The 23,405-nt window shown below is 42.8% G+C and overlaps 1 protein-coding gene across 4 annotated transcripts in view; it reads right to left on the bottom strand.

The window, feature by feature from the left end:
• The window catches only part of EFHC2 (EF-hand domain containing 2), a 198,254-nt gene that overhangs the window by 74,553 nt on the left and 100,296 nt on the right, over window positions 1–23,405 (bottom strand). For all 4 annotated transcript variants that reach the window (XM_034648783.1, XM_034648782.1, XM_034648781.1 and 1 more), the window contains exons 9-11: window positions 20,287–20,429; window positions 17,507–17,703; window positions 13,985–14,115 (exon numbers count right to left, since the gene is read on the bottom strand). In XM_034648783.1, the coding sequence (XP_034504674.1) occupies window positions 13,985–14,115; window positions 17,507–17,703; window positions 20,287–20,429 (471 nt within the window). The remainder of the gene's footprint in view (window positions 1–13,984; window positions 14,116–17,506; window positions 17,704–20,286; window positions 20,430–23,405) is intronic.

Here is a 23,405-nt window from a genome sequence, read left to right on the forward strand (position 1 = left end):
AAAGGATCCGAGAAAAACTACAAAAACAACCATAAAACAAGTAAAAAAGTGACAGCAAATACAGGTCTATCAATAACTACTTTGATGTAAATGGACTAAATGCTCCAATCAAAAGACACAGGCTGTCAGAATGGATAAAAAAAAAAAACAAGACCCATCTATATGCTGCCAACAAGACACTCATTTCAGACCTAAAGACACATGCAGGTTGAAAGTAAGGGGATGGAGAAACATTTATCATGCAAATGGACATCAAAAGAATGCCAGGGTAGAAATACTTTTATTGGACAAAATAGACTTCATTTTTTTTAAGGTTTTATTTATTTATTTCAGAGAGAGAGAGAGCATGCGCACATGCGCCTGGGCAGGGGAAGGGGCAGAGGCAAAGGGAGAAGCAGACTCCCCACTGAGCAGGGAGCCCAATGCGGGAATTGATCCCAGCATCAAGTCCCTGAACTGAAGGCAGACACTTCACCGACTGAGCCACCCAGACCCCCTGGACAAAACAGACTTTATTTTTTTTTTAATTTTATTTTATTATATTGTGTTAATCACCATACATGTACTGTATGGTGATTAACAGACTTTAAAACAAAGACTGTAACAAGAGAAAAAGAAGGATACTATATCATAATAAAGGGGACAATCCCAACAAGAAGATATGACAAATGTAAATATTTATACACCCATCTTGGGAGCACTCAAATACATAAAACAGTTAAAAAAAAAACCATAGAGGAACAGATCAATAGTAATAAAACAGCAGGGGACTTTAATACCCCACTTACATCGATGGACAAATCATCCAAACAGAAAATCAACAAGAAAACAGTGGCTTTCAATGACACCCTGGGCCAGATGGATTTCACAGATATATTGAGAACATTCCATCCTAAAACAGCAGAATACACATTCTTTTCAAGTGCCCATGGAACATTCTCCAGAACAGATCACATGTTGGGCCACAAAACAAGTCTCAACAAATTCGAAAAGATCAAAGTTGTACCATGTACCTTTTCTGATCACAATGCTATGAACCTAGAAATCAACTACAAGAAAAAATCTGGAAAGACCACAGATAAATGGAGGTTAAATAACATGTTAGTAAACAATGAATGGGTCAACCAAGAAATCAAAGAAGAAATAAAAAATCACATGGAAACAAATGAGAATTAAAATGCAATGGCCCAAAATCTTCAGGATGCAGCAAAAGTGGTTCTAAGAAATTTAAAGCAATCCAGGCCTACCTCAAGAAGCAAGAAAAAATCTCAAATAAAAAACCTAACCTTACATGTAAAGGAGATAGAAAAAGAAGAGTAAACCAAACCCAAAACCAGCAGGAGGAAGGAAATAATAAAGATTAGAGCAGAAATAATGATACAGCAATTAAAACAAAAATAGAACAGATCAATGAAACCAGGAGTTAGTTCTTTGAAAAAAATCAATAAAATTGATAAGTCTCTAGCCGGACTTACCAAAGAAAGAGAGAGAGAGAAAGCAAACAAAATCACAAATGAGAGAGGAGAAAAAACAACCAACACCACAGAAATACAAACAATTGTAAGAGAATATTATGAAAAATTATATGGTAACGAGTTGGACAAGCTGGAAAAAATGGATCAATTCCTAGAATGGATTAAAAAACTGAAGCAGGGGGCGCCTGGGTGGCTCAGTTGGTTAAGCATCTGCCTTCAGATCAGGTCATGATCCCAGGGTCCTGGGATTGAGCCCTACTTTGGGCTCCCTGTTGAGTGGGGAGTCTGCTTCTCCCTCTCCCTCTGCTGCTCCCCGACCTTGTGCTCTCTCGCTGTCAAATAAATAAATAAAATCTTTTTTAAAAAACAAACAGGAAGAAATAGAAACAGAATAGAAGAGAAAAAATAGAAAATTTGAACAGAGTGATTACTAGCAAGGAAACTGAATCAGTAATCAGAAAACTCCCAACAAACAAAAGTCCAGGGCCAGATGGCTTCCCAGACAAATTGTACCAAACACTTAAAGAGGAGTTAATACGTATTCTTCTCAAACCATTCCAAGAAATAGAAAAGGAAGGAAAACTTTCAAATTCCAAAACTTCCAAATTCATTCTATGAGGCCAGCATTACCTTGATACCAAACCAGATAAAGAACTACAGGCCAATATCTCTGATGAACATCTCTCTGATGAACATAGATGCAAAAATCCTCAACAAAATACTAGCAAACTGAATCCAACAATACATTGAAAAAATCATGTACCACAATCAAGTGGGATTTACTCCCGGGATGCAAGGGTGGTCCAATATTCACAAATCAATCGATGTGATATATCACATAAGAGAAAGGATACAAACCATAAGATCATTCTAATAGATGTAGAAAAAGCATTTGACAAAGTACAACAGCCATTCATGATAAAAACCCTCAACAAGGTAGATTTTGAGGGAACACATCTCGACATAATAAAGGGTTTAAATGAAAAACCCACAGTGAACATCATCATACTCAATGGGGAAAATCTGAGAGCTTTTCCCCTAAGGTCAGGAACAAGACAAGGACGTGCACTCTCACCACTTTATTTCAACACAGTACTGGAAAGTCCTAGCCTCAGCAATTAGACAACAACAACAAACAAAAAAGAAGGCATCCAAATTGGTAAGGAAGAAGTAAAACTTTCATTATTTGCAGATGACATGATAGTATATGTAGAAAACCCTAAAGATTCCACCAGAAAACTACTAGAACAGATTTGTAAGTTCAGCAAATTTGCAGGGTACAAAATCAACGTACAGAAATCTGTTGAATTTATATATACTAAAAGTGAAGCAGCAGAAAGAGAAATTAAGAAAACAATCCCATTCAAAAATGCACCAAAAATAATAAAGTAACTTAGTAATAAACTTAACCAAAAGGTGAAAAACCTGTACTCTGAAAAATAAAAAATAAAAAACACTGATGAAAGAAACTGAAGAGGACACAAAGAAATGGAAAGACATTCCATGCTCATGGACTGGAAGAACGACTATCGTTCAAGTGGCTAAATTACCCAAACCAATCTACACATTTAATGCGATCCCTATCAAAATACCAACAGCATTTTCACAGAACTGGAAGAAACAATCCTAAAGTTTGTATGGAACCACAAAAGACCCTGAATAGTCAAAGCAACCTTGAAAAAGAATAACAAAGCTGGGGGTACCACAATTCCAGACTTCACGATATATTATAAAGTGGTAGTTATCAAGACAGTATGATACTGGCACAAAAACAGACACACAGCTCAATGGAAGAGAACAAAAAACCCAGCAATAAACCCACAATTATATAGTCAATTCTTCCATGATGCTCAACCATCACTCAGGCACTGTGGAAAACAGAATGGACGTTCCTCAAAAAGAAATACAACTACCCTGGGGTCCTGTAATTGCACCACTGGGTACTTACCCCCAAAATACAAAAACACTAGTTCAAAGGAATATATGCAACCCTATGTTTATTGCAGGATTATCTACACTAGCCGAGTTATGGAATCAGCTCAGGTGCCCACTGATAGAGGCACTGCTAAAGAAGAGTATTTGTGATACAAATACAATGGAATATTATTCACCCATAAAAAAGAATAAAATCTTGCCAGTTGCAAAGACATGGATGGAGCTAAAGAGTATAATGCTAAGTGAAATAAGTCAGAGAAAGACAGATACCATGTGATTTCACTCATATGTGGTATTTAAGAAACAAAACAGATGAGCGAAAGGAAAAAAAAAGAGACTCTTAACTACAGAGAACAAACTGATGGTTACCAGACAGCAGGTGGGTGGGCAGGTGGGTGAAATAGGGGATGAGGATTAAGGAGGGCACTTATTGTGATGGGCACTGGGTGCTGTGTGGAAGTGATGAATCACTCTATTGTACAACTGAAAGTAGTATCACACTGCATATCAAATTATACTGGAATTAAAATAAAAGCTTAATTAAAAAAGTTAAAAAAAACCTCAATAAATGTACACTTAAGGTTTGTGCATTTTATTGAACATACATTTTATATGAAAAGAAAAAAACTGTAAATAAATGTTAAGCATGCTGAAATATTTAGAGGGAAGTTAACTGATGTCCCTGATTTTCTGTGAAATTCACCAAAATTAAGATGCATTAATGGATGGACAGGAGGATGTATGAATGGAGAGTTGTGAATAAAGCAAATATAGTAAAATGTTACTGATATACCTAAATAGTGGGTATATGAATGTTCACTCTTCAATCCCTTCCAATTTTCTGAATGTTTTAACATTTTCCTAAAATGTTGGGGGGAAATAAATGGGTAGGACTTCATTGCTAATTTGGTAAGAATTTGAAAATTACAAAAACTACTCCATCCCCAAATTTAATTGTAAAACTTGAGAGTTTTGTTAGCCTGCAATTGAATATAAATATTCTGGCCTGCAATGTAAGAATTTTAAGTAAGCACATTAAAATTGTTCAACTCCAATCAATAATCCGAGTAGAGCGTCAAGTGGAACTCATACCCTACTCTATGATTCTGAGCCTGCTGACTTTTGCTCAGTACATTCTGCCAGCATTTGCCATTAAGCTCTTTCTGGAAATTAAAGCAAGAAATAAAAAATGTTCAGTGCTTTTTGCCCAGGATTTTTGGTTTATTTGCTGGGGTTTTATTTGTTGTTTTCTTTTTAATTTTTTTAAATTGCTCATTGTTTAAAAAAAAAGATATGTATCAAAGAATGACGCATGCTCTATTTTAAACTGCTTGGTGTACAGCCTGCTAGGATTCCTTCAAAGGATATACAATCCTTGAAATATTTATATAAATATACATGTACACATTACCTTTCAATATTTTCATAAACAGGATCGTACTAAACAGACTTCTGAATTTTGCTTTCTCTAGAAACAGCACAAGGTAGCCATTAGTGTTCACCAATATCTGGTTTCTCTCTTTCTTCTGAATACATGCGTAGGGCACTGGTCACTGCATTGAGAGCGTAAATGATATGTATTTCTGCCCAGCTGAGAATCTGTTGGGCTGGACCCTCCAAAGTTCTCACTCTGGCACAGTGATCAGCAACATGGAAGGTGGTGGCTGCTTTGTTAACCTCAGTCCCTGAGTGACTACTCTGAACACAGTTCTCCCAACAACCACAGTGGGTATATAGGGTGAGCAAGAAATAAACCTTTGTTGATTTAATTCCCTGAGATTTGGGGGGATTGGTTGTTACTGCGGCATTACTTAGCCATTCTTCACTGATACACTAAATAGTTCTTCAGGTACGCATATCTGGTCTACCTCATTCTTTCTGATGGCCCAACAGTACTGTCTTAAATTAATGCGGAAGAATATATCGAACTATTACCCTATTGTGGGGCATTTGATTTTTCCGAATCTTTGCTATTACGAAGTTCGCTACAGTAAATATTGCATGCATGTGCGCGTGTGCGCACACACGCACACACACCCCCACACACAGCTCTATTACGATCCAGTTGTGAAATTTTTTCTGGATAAAAAACTTCTGAGAGTGTAATTACCAGGTAAAAGGTTCTAAATGCTAGCCAGACACTGCCAACTGTCCTCCAAAGTGCTGAGCCAATTTAAACTCCTCTATCAAGAGAAAATGAGAGTAAGTTATCCTACATGCTCACTTGGAGTCAGTTATATTATTCTTTAAAAACAATGCCGGTATAATAGGTGGCGATTATATCTCATTGTTGCTTCAGCTTGCACCATAACTGGTCATCTTTCCGTGGGTTTAAAGGCTATTTGTATTCCTTCTGTGAATTGTCTATTCCTGTCCTTAACCCATTTTTGTCTGCTGATTTTATGGGAGATTTTTGTAAATCCTTAACGTTAATTCCTTGGTTCTTATACTAGTTGCAAATATTTTCTCTCAGTCTGTCCCTCATATTTTAAGTTTGCTTACTGCATATTTTGCTATGGAGGAACATAAAAATGTTCCTGCAGTCAATATAGCCAACTTCCACTTCATTGTTTTTGAAGTGTGCTCTACCACAAAATAAAAATGTATTAAATGTTTCCCGATCAACTGTCACTAAAACCTTTATTAATAATCCATCCTATCTCCACTGATTTGAAAAGGTCTCCATACCTTACAGTAGAACCCATAAGAATGGGGCTTTTATGGACTCCATACTGTATTTTGGGGATACTTGGGTTTATTCCTCTACTATAGGACATTATGTTTTCAAATATCTACAAATTATATAAAGTCTAGTATCTAGACATTAATATTCTACTTTTTCAACATTTTCTCAATCCTTTAATTTTCCTGAGGGACTTCGTAATCAATGAGCCAATGTCTCTCCCCTAACCCTGCAAAACAATACCAAATCTAACAACAACAAAAACCCACATTGTAATTCTGATTGGAACTACTTCAAATCAACAGATTAATTTGCACACATTAGAATTTTTCATAACAATGTCTTCCCATTCAGAGACACAATAAAGCTTTGAAATTGTATTCATTTTAGTCTTACACATTCTTGTTCAGTATTTGTTCCCAAGTATTTCATAATTTTTGTTGCAATAGCAAATAGTATTCCTCCTTGCATAATATTTTCTAACTGGTTATTACTGGTACAAAGTCAAACTACTGCTTTTTGTGTAATCTTCTTGTGTTCAGTTACTTTCCTGAATACTCTTAATAGTTCTAACCATTTTTAAACTTAGTCTTTTCGATTTTTAGGTACACAATCATATCCAGGTTCTAATTTAAAAACCAGTCTTCAGTGCTCTGGGGCGCCTGGGTGGCTCAGTTGGTTAAGTGTCTGACTATTCTGACTCAGGTCATGCTCTCAGGGTCATGAGATCGAGCCCCACATCGGGCTCTGTGCTGAATGTGGAGCCTGCTTAAGATTCTCTCTCTCCCTCTTCCCCTGCTGCCTGCCTCCACACCCCACTCTTGTGTTTTCTCTCTCTTTAAAAAAAATCAGTCTTCAGTTCTACTTTGGGCTATTTATACAGTGATTCCTAAATGCCTATTTCCACTATACCTAGGGTAACAAAATAATGGAATTTTATGGTTGGAAGGGACCTTATAGTGATCTAACCCAAGGGTTATATAGTCAAACACCTACTGGGGTACACCAATAAGATAAATGGGAGAAGGTGTAGGACAATAAGGAATTGGAGAGACTGGGAAGAAACGCAGAGAACAGGCTATATCTGAAGAGGACAGTTACCACTCTCCCCCAGTTGATTGGTGCTATGAGGAAATGTAGGCACAGTATCTATATTTCAAGAGGCACTAGGTATATATAGTTTTGTTTAAACTCCTAACTTTAAAAAACATTAAACAAAAGCCAAACTAAATACAGCTGCTAGCTTCCAATCTAGAAACTTCACTGAAGCTAATCCAATACCTTTACTTAAGGCAATTTAAAGTCAGAAAGGTGTGTCAGAGATCACCAGAGTAGCAGACAACAGGCAAGGGTTCTGTATTTTGTTTAGCTGTTTGGTGGGTCAGAACGGTATTTACAAATTGCTAGGACTAGGCCAATGTTTTGCTTGGTTTGGTTACAGACAAGGAGTTTAGTCCCTAAGGTCCATATTTTATGTTCTCTGTTTGGCTCATCTTGGCTTGGATTTGTGATCATGGCAAATGCAAAGGGTACCTTTTAAATCCTCCTTCTACTTTGGGGGAAAGTCCTACATTATACTCCCCGTCACTCAGCATGGAAGTCAGAGCTCAACCTGCAGGACCCAGCCTCCCTTGCAGTTAGAAAAATGCCAGTGACCCAGGCTCTGCCGATCAGGGAAGCTTGTAGAAGACTTTGACTTGGGAGGGGTTAACGGGGGAAACCAGCGAGGTGCAGACCACGTTTGGTGTCAGAGGGATCCAGTTTTCAGTGGCGGCACAGGATGCGAGCATGCCAGAAGTGGTGGTGGTGATGGCTGTGGTAAGATGGGAGTACTTGGAAGCAGTGTAAATGGAGCATTGAGTCATGGGTGGTGTGATGGTAACAGAGGCCATTTTCCCATCAGACAAGTTCTACAGCCCAGTTCTGGGCACTGTTCCTAGAATTTAGTTTCAGGCTTACTTCTTGAGCCCTCCCAATGATACTATGAACCACCCAGGATCCTTTTAATAAATTCCTTTTCCGTTTAGCTAGCCAGAGATGATTCTCCTTTTTAAAACTAAGGCTTCACCAATACAAAGAATACCATCAGGCAGTGACAGAAATCAAAGATCTTGGTCTTTTTGATTCCCAGGCCAGTGTTTTTTCTATGACATCACGTTATTTATATTTAATGCTTTTACAAAGGTTCAAAACACTGTTTTCAAAAAACATACGCCGAGGCTCCCATCTCAAAGATAAGCTATGAACACTGTCAGAGTGTCTATTTGGTTCGTGATGAGAACAGATGTTTGAGTGCTTTTGGAATATATCTTAGTTTTTGCTTTTGTTCATACAGATTCATAGACTTAAAAGATGTTAGACTTAAACAAAAACACCCATAACAACACACACAGAGTTGTTCGAATAAGGATAGAGCAAAACCACATAAAGGGAGAGTTAACTGTCTAAGATAAATCAGGATGAGATCATTACAATGTTCTAAGCACTAAATTTATATTCTTCTTCCTTGAAGTAAAGGACAGTAATAGGGTGGATTATAACAATGTTTCCCAACCTCAGTCCACCAATGATGATGCTTATTTTCCACCTTCATGGCCTCCAAGGTTTTTAAGAGTTTCTTCCAACCTCATTTATTAAAGAATTTTTTTAAAAGATTTATTTATTTATTTGAGAAGGAGAGAGAAATAGAGAGCACGAGAGGGAAGGGCAGAGGGAGAGGGAGAGAAAATCTCAAGCAGACTCCATGCTGAGTGAGGAGCCTGACGTGGGGCTCAATCTCACAACCCTGAGATCGTGACCTGAGCTGAAACCAAGAGTCAGACGCTTGACTGTGCCACCCAGGCGCCTCTAAACAATGTTTTCAATGACCTCGCCATAGATAAATCTATAACGTAACTGAAATAGCGAAAATAAGACATAGATTCCTATTACTATTTTTGGTGACACAAAGTGGTAACTATTGGGATAAAGGGCTTTCATTTTCCAGTGTCCACTATGCACCACAGTGTGCTACAATAAGAACTTTCTATACATTAACAGATTTATTCATCACAACTGCTCTATATAGGGGGTATTATTATCCCCATTTTACAGGTGAAAACACTGTTTGGCAACCTACTGATGGCGGCCAAGCTGACAAGCGCTAAGAGTTGAGATTTGGATTCGGGTCAGCAAGTCCACAATCAGATCATAGTTATATTGTACTACCTCTCTCAGGAAGAATTTTAATTTTACAAGAGAACAAACTTTCTCGAAACTCTAAATCTTAGAAGGCATCTACTACAAGGATGTTCATAGGAAATCTCCTGACCCTGCAATTGATGATGGGGGTCGACGGAAGAATCGTGTAGTAACTTCCTATGTGCTTTGAGGCCTGAGACACTGGGTCCAGGAGGTAGCTGGGAAAGACACAAGGGTGAACTGGGCATGGGCCTTGTCCTCTGGGAGCTCAGCCCACGTGGGGAGAAAAGGTAATCATGCAGAAAACCAAAATATACACAAGCTACCTGCGGTAGGTGTCATCTCCAATGCTTGGGGAGGTGGCCAGAGAGAGGGACTGACCACATCTTCCCTGGCACGGGGCCCTTGCTGCTGCTGTAGCCTATGGTGCAGAATCCAGGGCCCACAGGGGGAAGCCTTGCCCTGCCATGTTCCCAAGTGTACAAAACACTGGCCCTGCCAAGCCTAGTCTCTGCCCAGTTCCCTGCTGAGATCTGCCCAAGAGCTCTCTGAGGCTCTGAGAAAGGCTCTCTGCACCCTCCTGGATCACAATCTGCGAGTCCCATCGGCCGACCTGACAGACCGTTGAAAGACAGAACTAGTGACCCCCACGAGGCAGAAGACAAACATTTCCTCCCCAACCTGCCTCCTGTTTCCACCTGTCCCCGCATTCCTTCAGGTCATTTATGAGGCGATTATCCCAAGAAGGCCCACGCATGAATCCATTCATCTGTTATCAGGCGTCGCATTTTCTGCAGACTGGGTTGATTAGCTCCCTCTCCCAAATTTCCCTGTGAGAGGCACAAATCTCTGAAAAGAAGGGAAAGGAAATGCCTGGGGCTTGGACCGCTGCCCCAGTAGCAGGTCGAGGCTCTGAGTCCCCAGGTGCGCGGGGACAGTGCCAGGTGTGTAAGTAGGGGAGAGACTCAGGGCCACAGAGGTGAAGCCTGGAGGCCTACACCTCAGTCCTGTCTCTGCCTGCCTACTCCCGCAACGCACACATTTGCAAAGGGGAACATTTTACAAGTGTATTTATAAACCGACATTTGAAGGGCTTCAGAATGTCAGTGCCTGGGAAGGGCCATAGGGACCATGACATGGGCGAGAGTGAGGTGCAGGTAGGCGGACTGAGTTGCCCAAGTCGCTTGGCTCCTGAGAGGCCTAGCTCTCCCTGACTCCCCTCCAGTCAGAGACAGAGGTCCTTCCCCAAGGCAAGGCAATCAATTATTTGCTTGTTTGCTGCAGACTTGGCGACTGAATGTTCCTGAGAAACAGGGCCGCTCGTGAAATGATTCGACAAACATTTATGGTACTTGGCCGGAGCCAGTTGTGGGGTCTGGTGAGTAAACAACTCAAAACAGGCTACCCGTGGATAGTAGACGAACTGCATTTAACACCTTGTCTCACCCAGAGTAAGGGCTCGATCAATGGGAACTTCTACAAAAGTCTTCTTCTAGTAAGATGGAAATAAGCGGAGGAGGGTGGGCAAGGGTCAGACCACGACCAAACTCACAGGAAAACACTGAGAGGCTGGGACTGGCTCTGGACACAATGAGGATGCAGGGTTTATAGGAGAGGAAGGACATCATCCGATTTTAGGAAGGTCTCTCTAGCAAAACTGGAGAGGACGGAAAAGGAGATTTAGAGGCGTAGTGCTCAAGAGAGTCCAAGTGAATGGTGATGAAAAGGTGAACCCAACAGCAAAGCCGGGGATGGAGAGAGGTAGTTTAAGAAGTGCGGTTTCAAGGGGGTGGGCAGGGGAGGTCAAGACAGAGGAGAAGGGAGAGAGAAGGCAGGTCCTGGTCCTGGGTTCTGGGGCCAAGTATGGTGGCCCTTACCAAGATAGGGTCCCCGGGTACAACTTTATGGGAGAAGAAAAGCAGGTCAACTTAGAGAAAATGACTTGGGGATGCTTAAGGGACATCCAAGGGGGAGATGTCCCGGAGGCATTTGTCTTTCCAGATCTATACAGCTCAGAAGAAAGGTCTGAGCTTGAGGAACGAATATGCAAAAATCAGCTGTCAGGTCATAGTCAAAGCAGTGAGGTGTGGATGAGATGTAGCCATTCAATGAATTTGTTTTAAGACCCTACTGTCTGTCAGGCACTGTAACAAGTGGGCAGGCTAAAGGAGTAAACAAGAAAGGGAGGGTCCCTGCTCTCAAAGAGGTTACGTTCTGGTGAGAAGAGCCAGAATACACACCTCTACGTACACACATAAATAAAGGAAAGGAAACCAGGAGCTAGGGAGAACACCCGGAAGTAAATCTGTTATGGTGTGATGGCCACCGGCGCTGTAGTGCCTTTGCCTTGGCCCAGGAAAGGGGTAAGGAGCAAGAGAGAAAGGTGAAGACCATGAGCCAGGGACCCACAGCTGTGGGCCAAGGACACAAGGCACAGTGCCTGACCCCAACATGTCATGTAGACCAGGGTGTCCTGACTCCTGATCCACATTCTCATGTGGAGACAACGCCACCACCTCCAAACTAGAACCCCCCAGAGAATAATTCTAGCAGTTGGTCCTTCCATTGGGGAACTAAGACATTCACTGAGCCCAGCGCTAGGTGCCGGGCATAGGGCCATGAGCAGGACCATGGAGGTCCCTGGCCCTTGGGAAGTTCCTGTTCTAACAGGGAGAAGACACACAGGCACACACACACCAAGTAACCGCTACCTAAATCAGGTACCTGCAAGTTGCAGGAAGTGCTCTGAAAAAGAGCAACAAAAGGCTAAGGGTAATAGGGAGTGATCTACTTTAGGAAGGAGCAGCAGAAAGAAAGCCCCTCGAGAGAAGTGCCATTGAGGATGAGCCTTAGAATTTGCCCTGGAAAGGCCTGGGGTGTGGGCATTCTAAGTAGAGGGAAAGGCGTGTGCAGAGGCTTGGAGGCAGGAAAGAGCTTGACATGTTCGTTGGAGAAATTGAGTGGCAGCCAGCGAGGCCAGAAGACAAGGCTGGGGAACAAGACATGATTAATACTGGAAACACAAACAGAGTCACATCACTCGGGGCTCAGCCGGCTGCCCCGAAATGTCTGGATCTTACTGTAAGGACAATGGCAAGCCACGGAAGGGTTCTGCAGGCCCAGCATGACCTGATCTGGTTTCCATCTTAAGGAATTCCTGGCCAGGAGAGGGCCTCAAGATGGGGGGGTGAGGGGGGGTAGTTGGGTCTTTCCGAGCACGCAATGCCTTGAGGCTGTCCTCCATCACACAGCCTGGCGGCCCTTTTTTCCACCCACGGTTAGGGTCAGGCCTCCATCTGCTGAGCAACTTTTCCTCCTTGGATCTCCTGCCCAGGGCCCAAGTGCCTCCCAGAAAGTGCCACAAACTCACTAAAGTGTTTCCAACAGACTTTGCTAGAGTGTTGGGAGAGTGGATGCTTTTGTAAAAGGGCACAAAATAACAAAATCGAAACCACTTCCTCATTTCTGACGGAGATTTGTTTCCTCCCCTGCGGGTTTCCCTTAGTCCCTGGCCTGGGCAAGTGTCTTTGCTCTTTCCTCCATCTCCCTTTATTTTTCAAAAGGCCAAGAACATGTGTACGACTATGAACAATAACAAAGAGCTATAAATTCTTATTGATCCCAGAAGGTTGGCAATTCTAAACAATAAAAATACGTCCTGCTTCTCTCAAAAGAACATTCTGGAGATACAAAAGAGCTTTGTTAAGACAACAAATGAGTTTTGGGGACACTTAGGGCCTGATGGTGACCTCAGTCACCAGGTATAGATGGAATAGGCAACTCCAGACACAAAGTTGGAAAGATCCCCCCCCCCACATCTCTTCCAGCCCTCCCGTGCACCCCCCCCACCCTCTCCTGGACTCACTTCCTCACTGGTCAGCCCACATCTTGACTGCAGCAAGTTTCTTACACAGCTTTTGGCCACTTCTGTTTTCAGAAGCCAGAATTCTCAGCCTAAAGAGAAAGTCCCCTTTGTCCTCCCATCCATGATTTAATTTACATTCTCCTGAACACGCCATTCACTTTGTTTTCAGCCAAAGAAGTCTCACCATTGTACTAGATCCTGAATTTGAATTTCCCTGTGTTTCCACTGTTTGGCAATTTGCCCAGGTCAGCCACTGGACAGTCCCAGAATTCAGCTCTACCTTAGAGAAAACCTTTATTGCTTGTAATTTTTTATTATAGTTCTAACTACTGTCATCTATTTTCCCCTCGATTTCTTTTTGTTTTTCAAAACACACAGATGTTTGCGAGCACACCTATGGACGCGTACCTATCACCTCTTCTCTGATCATCAGGGAAGTTTCCACTGTCTTTTCCAACTGGATCACATTCCTAGGGAGCTGTCCCTCCTTTGTTCCCCAGATTTCAGAGGGGTGACCTTAGCTGCATTTTCTTCTGCCATTCTCACCCGGATGCACTCTTCCCGGCATTCCCCGGGAGCCTTCAATACCATGATTCACAAGACAACAGAACTTTCTGTGCTTTTGTCTCTCTGTTCTTGCCTATAAGCTTCTTTTATATGCAAATGTATAAACTTGACTAGAAGCGGGCCAAACTTGATCACAAAGTAGTACAAACACAAAGAAATGTCAAGTCCTAATAAAAAGCATGTAGTAAATTAGTTAGGCAGCACCAGGGAAGAAATTGTTTTTTGCTCTTTGGACAATCTTGAAGGGAAAACAGATTATGCTGGCAGCATCTGGCTTACCTGAATGTATTATAATCCACCATCTTCCTGTGCTTAGAGTCAGCCGCTATAAATACCTTCCTGATCTCTCCGGATTTTGATTCTTCTTCTTTCAGCTTTTCTAGGATAAGTTCAATGCTGCTCATGGGAAACTGGAGAGGGGGAAGGAAAGGAAGGATATTAAAACATGCCTGAGACGTAGGGAGCCCAATCTTTCTGACAGCCCGCAAAGAGACTTCATGCTCTAAACCTAAAGGTAACTGGGCATGACTTTTCATAGAGACCGACACAGAGAAGACGCGACTAGAATTAAATCTCCTTGGTTGCAGTTTTAGGACAATGAGGGACATCAGCATAGGCGTAGATCTGCGAGAAATGAGCTTAAGGGACAGCAGGCCACAGGAATCAGAAAACAATCCCTCAACCTTCTCCGCTGAACCCTTGGACATTGGCCCAATATGCTGGGAGACGCTAATGGAGAGAATGGGGATTCACAATTGGATAAGTAGATCTTAAGAGTGGGCTCCCTGGGACTACTGGCCATCAGATGATGCACTGAGCAGAGCGTGGCTGGGCGTCAGAGGGCCACACGCACTGTAATCCCCTGACGTTCGCTCTCTGGCAGCCCCCATTCACCATCTCCTACCCTGTGATTAGGTTTTTGACTCTGTAAAAATACTTCTTACTCAATCCAGTAAAGCCTAAGCTTGTAAATAATTATAGCTAAGCACTAAAAAAAAAAATGAGAAGACTAAGTATGAAGATTAAAAACATTGATGTTAATTTCATATAAAGGTCTCTCTTTTCCACCAGGGGGTTTGGGACCTCTTGTAGCCCACCCCCCATCTGCCCCATCTTTCCGTATCGCCTTTCATCTATTTCCATGATTGGATCTATGAGCTCTCTTGCAAAGATATTAAAGAGTATCTTAATCTTGGGGCACCTGGGTGGCTCAGTCAGTTAGGTGGCCGACTCTTGATTTTGGCTCAGTTCATGATGTCAGGGTTGTGAGATGGAGGCCTGTGTCAGGCTCCGTGCCCAGTGCAGGGTGTAGAGCCTGGTTAAGATTCTCTCTCTCCCTCTCCCTCTGTAACTCCCCAGCTTAAAAAAAAAAAAGAGGATATTAATCTTTCTCTACTTTGAAAGTCCTTATTAAGGGTAGTTTTAAAAAAACACAGTTTTCATTGGGATGCTGATACCAGATAATGTCCTACCCTGCTTTTACTTTTCTGAAAGGAGAAAAGCCCTTTATATCTTACAAATATATACACACACACATATACATACACACACACTCAAGTTGTATGTTAATATATACACATATATAATATACATATATACAATATGTATATAGAATACATATATATGATACACACATGATACGTATATATGTACATATAATACATATATGTGTGTATGTGTATATACACACACACACACACACACACATATGTTAAAATATAGGTTCACTCTGTGTTTGAAAACTGAGTCCCAATTCACAATAGCTATCGTAAATTGTACCCTGACTGGGCTTGCTATGGGCCACACAAAGCGAAGCACTTCACACGCATGACAGCATCTCCTCTGCATAGTAATTCTCTCAGTCACTGGGTAAAGAGGACATAAGTGGAGCTCAGGGAAAATACATGTGGAAGCCCTCTCAGCCAGGAAGTGTGGAGCCATGTTTCCCAGCCGAGCCTAGTGGTCTCCAGAAATCTAACTGCCCAATTACTGAGCCTCTTCGCCTGAATTCAGTGCTTTGGAAGGCCTACCAGTTCACAGCTTTATGATAAGCCAATGTCCTAACCCTGCAAATGGAGAAACAGAGTGGCGGCCCTGGAGGGCGTTGCGTGGGCCTTCCATCCAGAGAGACCGCAGAGAAGTGCTGACAGCCGTCACCGGCCGTACTTTCCGGCCATACTCTGCCCAGGCCGTTTTCCTCCTGATGACAGTGCAACAGGGGCACCAGAGCTGGGCCACTGCTGCCTGACATGGCACTTCTATGGGCAGCCTTTTGCTCTCGGGCTCCCCATCGGCCTGGCCGACACTTTCTCAGAGCTGCACTGTGTCCTGAGGCCTTTCACGCCCCAACCTTCTTCCTTCCCTCTCCTTTCTCAGGGGTCAGACCTGAATCTCAGGTTCCCCACCTGCTCCTGCTCCTTCCTTGTTTATCCTTCGTGTTTCCCCTGGTACGTCCCTTGCTTGTCTAATTCAGCCTTGGCACCTGGGGCTCAGAAGACCCAAACAGACAAGGATGATGGGATATACACAGAGAGACTGATCTTAGCAACTTACCCCTGAACATTTTATATATAAATGAGACAGAATTGGTACTGTGTGTGTATAAACATATAGAAAAAGTTACAGATATAGATATAATTGGCACATAAACATTATTACTTACTGGCAAACTTCCTTTTAACGATTTTTAAAAATTTATTTATTTGAGAGAGAGAGAGAGCATGAACAGGGGGAGGGGCAGAGGGAGAAGGAGGAGCAGACTCCCTGTTGAGTAGGGATTCCCAACACAGGCTTTCATCCCAGGACCCTGGGGTCATGACCCTAGCCAAAGGCTGATGCCCAACCGACTGAACCACCCAGTTGCCCCCTTACAGGCAGACTTTTAAAACAAATTGTTTCTAGGGGCACCTGGGTGGCTCAGTCAGTGAAGCATCTGCCTTCAGTTCAGGTCATGATCCCTGGGTCCTGGGATCAAGCCCTGCGTCAGGCTCTCTGCTCAGCAGGGATCCTGCTTCTCCCTCTGCCTCTGTCCCCCCACCCCCTGTGCTCTCATGTGCTCTTTCTCCCTTGCTCTCTCTCAAGTAAATAAAATTTTTAAAAATAAAATAAAATAAATAAAATAAATTGCTTCTGGGTAGATTTTTCAATATTAGGCAATGTGTCTCAAGTACACGTTTGCACACCAAACCAGTCCACACTTAAAATCAAGATTTCATCAATACATTATTTTTTACAGAACAGCACGGCCATACTCATACTTTTAGCAATAGTACCCAGCTACCACCTTGTTTCAAACGAAAAAAAACTCCCAGAGCTCACTGTTGCCAATTTGTCCTTGAATTCTTATTTAGGCCTCAGGTAGCTCCTGTTCTGGAAAGTTGCAACCCCAGCAACTATCGGGTTCCCTTGGGGTTTCTGTTTGTTCAGTTCTTGGCCTTCTGTGTAGGCCTGTGCCAATTAATGGGGACGGCACAGTGTGCGGCACCAGATTTTCCTCCTTTCCTATAGTTGCGGAATCTCTTTATGAAAACATTGTCAGCGTCAGCAGAAAACCCAGGAAACTTGATTCAACCTGGGGCCTGCCTCCTGCCTGTGCCCGGCATCCGTGCCGCTGGGCAGTGAAGGACCCAGCGTGTAAACAGAGGAGACTGGGACCTGTGGCCAAGTCGCGCAGATCCATTATTCATGGCCACGTGCGTGAATGCACAATGGAAGACTGGTAGGAAGAAGAAAAGGCCTAGAGAAAGAAAAACACAGACTGCAGAGCGCCGAGGGGCAAGTCGAGAGTTACAGTCAGCTCACCTTATCCGAATTCGTTTCCATGTAGTTTAAGGTGTACTCGTCGGCATTGACCAAAAGAAACAGGTAGCCATTCACGTTCACTTTGGCTCCGATATACAGCTCCTCGGCCTTGATATATTCTGATAGTTCACTTTTAAAGACCTCTTGTCCGGGCTTCTTCACACGGATTCTTTTCAAGAACTTCCCACCAGTAATCCCTAGAGAAAAAGAGAAAAGTTAATGAGTAGCCTTTATTCTTTAAAGAACCTACAACCTGCCTTTAGGGTTCCTTTATGCTCAAACACAGACCGTACAGCTTGGCTTGTGAACTCACACCGCCTCTTCTTCTCTGACCTGAGGCGAGAATGAGGCAGTGCGTGAACAACAGACTCCCTAGGCGAATGTGTAAAGGAAAAAAAGAGGTACGGCATCCCAGCCTTTTCTTTCCTCTCTCTACTCCCTTCCCAAACACTTAAATAAACACTTAGTAAGCACCTGCTGTATGCCCAGCGGCATACCGAGAACCGGGATATTAGGAAGATACCCCGCTTCAGAGAACGTGGGGACAGTACCACATAGAAAATTCCCCCACTTGAGCTTATTTCCACCTCATTGTCCCAGAGGATGTCTTGTATTTATCCCCACACGCGGATTAAGTGTAGGACGCCCCGCTTCTGGAAAGGAGCTTACTTAACTGTTTGAAGATAACTCCGGGAGTCCAATAACTTTTTTTTCCCCCCTACAGGCTAAATATCTTTGCTTCTTTTAGCGATGCCACCTATTTCTTACTTTCCAGAATTCTGACCCATTTCATCTGCTCTCTTCTAGGGATTATTTGGGCTTATTTTTGCTTTTTGTTTTTGTTTTGTGCGGCTGCTGGAAAGCAGCAAGCAGCACTGAAGATGAAACTCCAGTATCTTCTCACTGCTCCTGAACTGAAAACCTTCAGCTGGAAAGCAGCAAGCAGCACTGAAGATGAAACTCCAGTATCTTCTCACTGCTCCTGAACTGAAAACCTTCAGCCACCTGAATACCGCCTGAAGCCAGATGAGCTCACACTCCTGCCACGTTCAAACACCAGAGGTGGTGGGAAGATACGGGCCTTGTAGCCAAACACAGCTGGAGTCCCATCCTGGCTCTGTCGCTTGCTGGATGCTCTTGAGAAGTTATTTAATCTCTTGGAACCCCTCTGAATTCTCACCGGTGAAACGGGAATAAAATTCGTAGGGAGCTGTGAAAATGTGCCTTTCAGATCACCTATTGAGGGGAACGTAGTTGACAGAGGCCCCCGTGGCCATGCTCTGAAACCTATCCCTCGGGGTCCCCGTCAGCCTTGCTGAAACCTGCTTAGAACCTCCCTGCAATCTAAGACTTTCTTTCCTTTCTTCCTTCCTGCTGTCCTTCCCAGGAGTCAGACAGGCACTGTAGTCTAACAGCTCTCCTGGCCTCTTCTGGCCCCTTCCACAGTTTCCCTTGCTAGCATTTTCCCTAATAAATCTCTTGTATATTCAGTCGCATCTTGGAGTTTGCCCCTTGGAGAATCTAGACTAACATAAAACTTAACCTTGTAAAGTTTTTCTAAGGATGACAGTAGGTAATCATGGCCCCTAGCATTAATAGGAAGCTTGTAACTGACGTCTATCAGCCTGTTTTATGAATGCTGCAATCTGTTTGGCCATCATCTTCCCCACTCCAGATGTACAGAGTTGATTTTTTTTTTTTTGGTAGGCTCCACACCCAACATGGGGCTTGAACTCACGACCCTGAGATCAAGGGTCACATGCTCTACCAAGTAGGCGCCCCCAGAGTTGATTTTTTGACCTTTAAGACCATGACTACCTACTTACTCCTCTTTGATTTCGTATTTTAGGATTTGATCCATTATCCAAATCACTATGCAGCCTGACTTAGTTATACAAATTATTCCTTATTCATTGGTGTGCAGAGTGGGAGCTCATAAGGGAGGACTATTAAAGTTTTAGGGATTTTGCAAGCCAGTTGTTAGTGTTGGTTGCTTGAAATGGACTATGGTGGAGGTATCTGCCCCATGACGACTGGCAAGTGTTATAGATCAGGGCTTTTTAATTTTTTTTCAGAGAGTCAATTCACCAGCACACCACGGATTCTTCTTCCCAAATGTGTGTTCGGCACAGATAAAAGTTTTAAATGTGCTGGGACAAAGAGCAGAGCCCTAGAGTTCCATAATCCGGTAAGTCAAAATCAATGGCTCGCCTCAACAATGTCATAGCGTCAGCACACTGCAGGGACGCATTCTGTGGGCCTGGGTGCTGCAGCCTTGGCAAGAGCCTCAACGGACAGAGAAGCCAGAGGGAGACAGACTTTGAAGATCAAATTTTTAAAAATCTGGATTGTCTTAGAGTTAAGCAAACATTTTGTAAGTGGTGCTATCAAAAATAGAGATTTCCTTTTGTCTTGCTGTCTTTGCATGGAACTGGTGGTAGACAGACCATGATTCTGAAGCCCCTGGATTCCACAGAGGAACCTCAGAGGCCACAGCGGAAAGGGGAATGGCTTCCAAAAGGAGGCATCCAGAGTCCCCCAGCCCTGAGCCAACCAGACTGTTCCTGTTCCTCTTTCATCATTTTATATGTCTGGGTTCCCATGTAAGAGAGCTTTGTAAAATGAACTTTGGTGGTTAAAAAAAAAAAAGAAGAAGAAAAGAAAAGAAAGCCACTATCTTAGTCATCTAGGCTGTAAAATCAGACCATGCGCCCTAACTTTCAAAATGAAGAGACAGTTACTTGTTCTGAGAAAATTGCTCTAAGAGCTAAGCCTCCTACCTGAATTCCTCTCTATCGGCTCAAACACTGAAATCGTGTCATCACTGAGAAAGTACGAAATAACAAACATCCTGTTCAGGTCGGCACATTTATGTGTGAAGAGTTTTCCAAAAAACCGGAGTGTATTGCTTATATTGCCATAGCTAAATGGAAGAGAAATAAGGGTTACAGCCTTATTACATATGTAAAAACAAAACAAAGCAAAAAAACAACCACCTCCAAAGGTGTGCTATTTTTTTTTTGGAGGTATAATTGACTTACGTCATTGCATTAGTTTCGGGTATACAACGTGATTTGCTACGATCACCGAAATTAGTCGACTCAACCTCATCACCCCATATAGTTACACATTTTGTTTCTTGTGATGAGAACTTTTAAGATCTACTCTCTTTGCAACTCTGAAATATGCAATACGGTATTGTTGACTGTAAACACCATATGTATATTACATCCCCAGGACTTATTTATTTATAACTGGAAGTTTGTACCTTTTGACCCCCTTCGCCCCTTTCCCCACCTCCCCCATCTGCCAGGTGTGTGCAGTGGTTTTAAGAGAGTAGCATACACTCTCTGAAGTTGAAAAAGTTCAACCTTCTTATTAAGGCTTTAGATCTATATGCAGAGGAATTTTCTCAGTTTATTAAAATCTCTCTTATTCTTTAGATGTCCAAGGTAACCCACTGGGAAAATGTACCCAAAACAAATGTCATAAACACACTCCTCAAGCCAGCTGCACTGAACAGCTGTTTCCTACTCACGAGGCTGGTCAGCGACCACAACACTCATGTCAGCAGGAAGGACAGCACCTGGCCTTCACTGGTCGAGCAGCAAGAGGATGTGTCCTGCCAGTGCCTGGAGCCACGACCCCATGTCCACCTCCCACGTTCTCAGGCCCATTTCCTTGCTTCCTTCCAGCCCCACATCCTCTCCTCCCTGAGCCACTCCCCCAGCTCCCCAGCATCCCTCCAACTCCCTTCAAGAGAAAAAGTACCTCTTCCCTTTCAAATGTGAGATTAAATAATGCTAGATTCAATACAGCACTTAGCACCCATATTGTGAGTGGCTATTACAGGTCTGTTTTTCTAGGGCAAGGACTGTGCCTCATTAACCATTGTCTAGTATGATACTTTTTACATTATAAGAACTCAATAAATGTTGGTAGAAAGTTGTTAGAAGATCCATGTAGATTGAAATTTGCACTCAGAATTCTATGCACGAATAGAATAGTCCAGTAGATTGAAGAAGGGATCAAATTCTAGAATCAAAAGTTCCCCCAAGTTGACTGCCTGGTCATTGAGGAAATTAATTTATGGTCCATCAGCAGAAGCATGTCTGTGGAAACCAGCTAGTGAAAGGTGGCCTTTGTAAAATACTAAACCCGTGGGGAGGTCTTTGGTAACCAAAACCATTACCTCAAGGAGGTGCAGAGTAAAATAAACCATGAACTTCATCAGTTCCCTGTCACAACTCAAAGCAGGGAGGCCCTCACTTTCAGATTCTCCTATGCCGAAGTTCGTTCTTTCCTTGCGGTCGCAGAGATGAAAATACGACAACAACAAAACAAAACAAAACCCCCACTTCCGATTTGCTTTTTTCTGCCCCTTTCTCTGACTGTCCAAGGAGGCAGGGCTGAAAAAGCATGGCGCTAAGACTCCCAGCTACAACGGCGTAAGGCCTCACGTGAGGTGGAAAGTAGTAGTTTGGCGGGGGTGGGGGCTCGCCTCCGGGAACCCCGGGGCAAAACAGCCAGGGCTCCATAACTCTGTCTTCCTAGTTCCTAGTTTCCCTGGCTTCAGAGAGACCTCAGAAAGCATGGGGGCAGCTATATCTTGTCAGCCATCTTCTCTGGTACAGAAGTGGATTTATAAGCAACAAACAGATTTGGTAACCCCCATCTCATGAAGGAGCCATTAACTTTTACAGATGGTGGAAATATCACTCAAACGACTGAAGTAGGTTTAACAAATGAACACTACTATAAATTTAGCTTCTTAGAACTTACATACATTTAGAAGTGTGTATGTTAAGTGTGGGTTTTTCATGTTCAAAATGCCATTTTTCTTCTCACCTAAGTCTTGTGTTTTGGAGAGCTCGTCAGTCAGGAATATAATTTACTCAAACGCATCTTTAGAGCAGCAGTTCACAGAGTTTGTTGTGTTTAAAAGTCACCTGGGGAACTTGTTAAATACACAGAATCCAGAGTCCTACCCCAGAGATATGGATTCAGTAGTTAGCTTGCATCTCCAGAAACCTGCATCTTTAATAAGCTCCCCAAGGAGGTTCTGATGAAGTGGCCCCCAGAGCACACTTTAAAAAACACTGCAAGTATCTTCAGCTACTTCCTTGACTAATCAGCTAATTATCCAAATTCTCTAAACTCTCTTTTTATCACAATACTCCTCACACTCAAAAAACTAGCATGTTCCCTGCTTCCTATTATACCACCTATATTGGTCCATCTGGCTTTCTGGGCCATGGATAGGTTCAGACACACACACCTACAGCTACTCGTCATAACCACACATAACATACAGGTGACCCTTACAGGTTTGAATTGCACAGGTCTACTTATACACGGATTATTGCTGTTGCTGATTTATGAATATGGTACCCTACAAGGAATCACTTACTTGCTCATCCACTTCTCAGTGTATATTCACTCCCTTGGTGATCTCTTCTAGTACCAAGTCTTTAAAAACCATCTACATGCTAATGACTTCCAAACTTCTATCTTTAACTCAGACCTCTCTTTCGAACCCCAGATATAGATAGATATAGATATAGATATATGTTATATATTTCCAAATGCCTACTCACTATCTCCATCTGATAGCTAAGAGACATCTCACACTTTACTTGTGCCCAAATCTTGCTCCAAATCTGTTCTACCTACAGTCTTTCCCATCTCAGTAGACAGCAACTCTATCCTTCCAGTTGCTTAGGCCAAAACCTTGGGAGTTATCCTTGATGCCTCTCTACTTTCAGGCTTCATGTCCAAATCTGTCAGGGAACCCCATTAGCTCGACCTTCAAAATAGTTCCAGAGTCTGCTAGGTCCGCTAAATCCGAGCCATCGTACCTTTTCTCTTGGACTACTGTGGCGGGCTCTGAACTACTCCT

The sequence above is a fragment of the Ailuropoda melanoleuca genome, chromosome X (genome assembly GCF_002007445.2).
Source record: "Ailuropoda melanoleuca isolate Jingjing chromosome X, ASM200744v2, whole genome shotgun sequence".
NCBI lineage: Eukaryota > Metazoa > Chordata > Mammalia > Carnivora > Ursidae > Ailuropoda > Ailuropoda melanoleuca.